The 2,209-nt window shown below is 65.6% G+C and overlaps 1 protein-coding gene across 1 annotated transcript; it reads right to left on the bottom strand.

Annotated features, from left to right (window-relative positions):
* Nucleotides 1-883: 883 nt before the first annotated feature.
* H696_04521 (hypothetical protein) lies at nucleotides 884-2,027 on the bottom strand (the record flags this gene model as incomplete). The annotated part of the gene is made up of 2 exons (XM_009498401.1): nucleotides 884-1,189; nucleotides 1,503-2,027. 2 exons carry the CDS (start codon nucleotides 2,025-2,027, stop codon nucleotides 884-886), a joined length of 831 nt encoding a protein of 276 aa, XP_009496676.1.
* Nucleotides 2,028-2,209: the final 182 nt, after the last annotated feature.

The following is a 2,209-nucleotide window of genomic DNA, read 5'->3' as shown; positions in this document are numbered from 1 at the left end:
CTCGCCCTCGTTCCATCCTCCTCCATCCTGATCCTCCCCCGGCGGCCCCCCTCCTCCGTTGTCCCCCGCTTCTGTGCCCTCCTCTCCAATTTTCCCTCGACCAGTTTCCTTTCCCGGCAACGTCTCCTTGTCCTTCTTTTCCTCTTCTCCCTCTCTCCCCCTCCCTCGGGGATTCCCCCCCCCCCTCTCTATTCCTTCGTCTCTTTGTCTCCCTCTCTCTTTCCCCCCTCGCCTCTCCTCTGACGGCTGGCCCCTGTCCTTGTTTTTCCTGTGCCATTGCCGAATCTCTCTCCGTCCTTCTTCCTTGCCCTCCTTTTCTTCCCTCTCTCTCTCTCTCTCTTCCTCCCCCACACGCGCGCGTGCACGCGCACCCCCCTCTCCCCCCCGTGTCGCGAGGCAAGCACCAGTTCCCCCGCCCCTCGCACCGGTCGCGCAGTGCCCAAGCGTGTCCCCACCTCTTCCGCGTGAAATATACACAAATACATACATACATGCATCCTGTGGCTCCTTGGGCTTTGTTCCCCCCTCCCCCCCGGCAGGGTTTCTTTCTCCCGTTGCCCCCCCTCCGCGCCCCAATCAGCGGTGTGTGTGTGTGTGTGTATGCGGGCATGACCCCTCGTGCCGTGTCACGCCCGCCGCCGCATGTGGCGACACGTGCACACATCTCGAGTCTCGGGCGTGTGCATGGATGCGCCTGGAGGTGGGGAGAGCATCACCGTGGCCAGGTGGCCATGAAGACCAGAGCAGGATGGGGCCCCGGTTGTGGCAGAGCGGGGGGGGGGGGGGGATCCCAGAAGGTGTGGAGGCAGTGCAAGGCGTGTGTATTTTCCCCGGAAGGCAGGCAGGAATGACCCTCACGGCATGGACCCAGGTGTCCCGCGAGTCACTCGGACTCGGCGGTGGGATCCTCCCAGCCCCAGTCGCTACGAGGGCAATCATCGGCGTCCGAGCCGCCGGCCGCCGTGCCGCCACAGTGCTGGCGCCAGGCCGCGCGCCAGTCGTCCAGTCGGAGGTACGACCCGCGGAGGTGCCGCTCACCGGTGGCCGACTCGAAGGCGGTGCGCGCATGCAGAACCCGACGGTTGTCGAAGACAATCAGGTCCCCCTTGGCATAGCGCCGGGTATGGTGCCAGCGCGCGTCAGACACGGTCTGCTCCCAGAGGGCGAAGGCCTCGTAGAAGCGCTGAACCTACGTGTGGAAACACGCGCGCGCGCGCACACACACACACACACACACACAGGCATGTACATGTGTAGTGGCATCGGCAGATGGGCATGGTCAGATCAGAAGTTGGCAGTGGAGTGAAGTGCGGGCCAATGGAGTCCGCTTCGAGTGTCGCTCGGCCCCGGCTCTGGTCCCCCCTCCCCCTCCTCCAGCAGCAGGCACGGCACCAGCGACAGGCCCACCCATAGGTGCGTGCGCTTGCCGATGGGCCTGCCCTGGCCGGGCGGAAAGAGGCCATGGCAGCAGGAAGAGCACCATCTCACGGGAAGCAGCGCACCTCGTCGAAGGTCAGCCCCTCCACCGGGGCCATGAAGGGCGGCGAGTAGTTGACCCGCTCAATCTCATTCAGGCCATCATGCTCGAAGGTTGTGCGGACAAAGCGGCGGCGCCGGCCCAGGCGCCGGTAGTGGAAGGCCACCGGCGTCCGGAGAAGCGTCTCATAATGGTCGGGATACTCCCGGCGGAAGTGCCGGGCCTGAGCGAAGGAGTCCGAGAAGAGGGCCTCCCCCCCGGCCACGGTGTTCAGCTGGCAATGCAGCAGCTGGATGCCCGGCGGCGATTCGAAGTACAGCAGGTCTTGGTGCAGGTCCAGGCGAACATTGGTGTAGGCCACATTCTCGGCATCCGGCAGCGAAACAACATCCCACAGGAGCCCGTAGAAGGTCTCCATCAGCGGGGCCACGCGCTCGGACACCAAGCGCGACTGGTCCACCGGGTCGAAGGCCGCCGAAGCCGGGGGGGAGTTCTTGCAGGGGACATTCTTCACCACCAGCAGGCCGTACTTGTGCAGGCAGTGAAGCATGTGCGCGGTGGCCTGCTTGAGGGTGGCCTCCGGCAGATCGGGCCGGAAGGTGGCCGCGAAGTCGACCTCGGGGAAGGACCCGGCGATCTATGGCAAGGGCCATCCCCGATGGAGGGGGCGGCGGCAGCGGCGGCAGCGGCGGGACGCATGGTGAAAGCAGCGACGTCAGCAGCAACACCCGG

Source organism: Fonticula alba, assembly GCF_000388065.1.
Source record: "Fonticula alba strain ATCC 38817 unplaced genomic scaffold supercont2.7, whole genome shotgun sequence".
Taxonomy (NCBI): Eukaryota; order Rotosphaerida; family Fonticulaceae; genus Fonticula; species Fonticula alba.
This window is presented reverse-complemented; position numbering and strand designations above follow the sequence as displayed.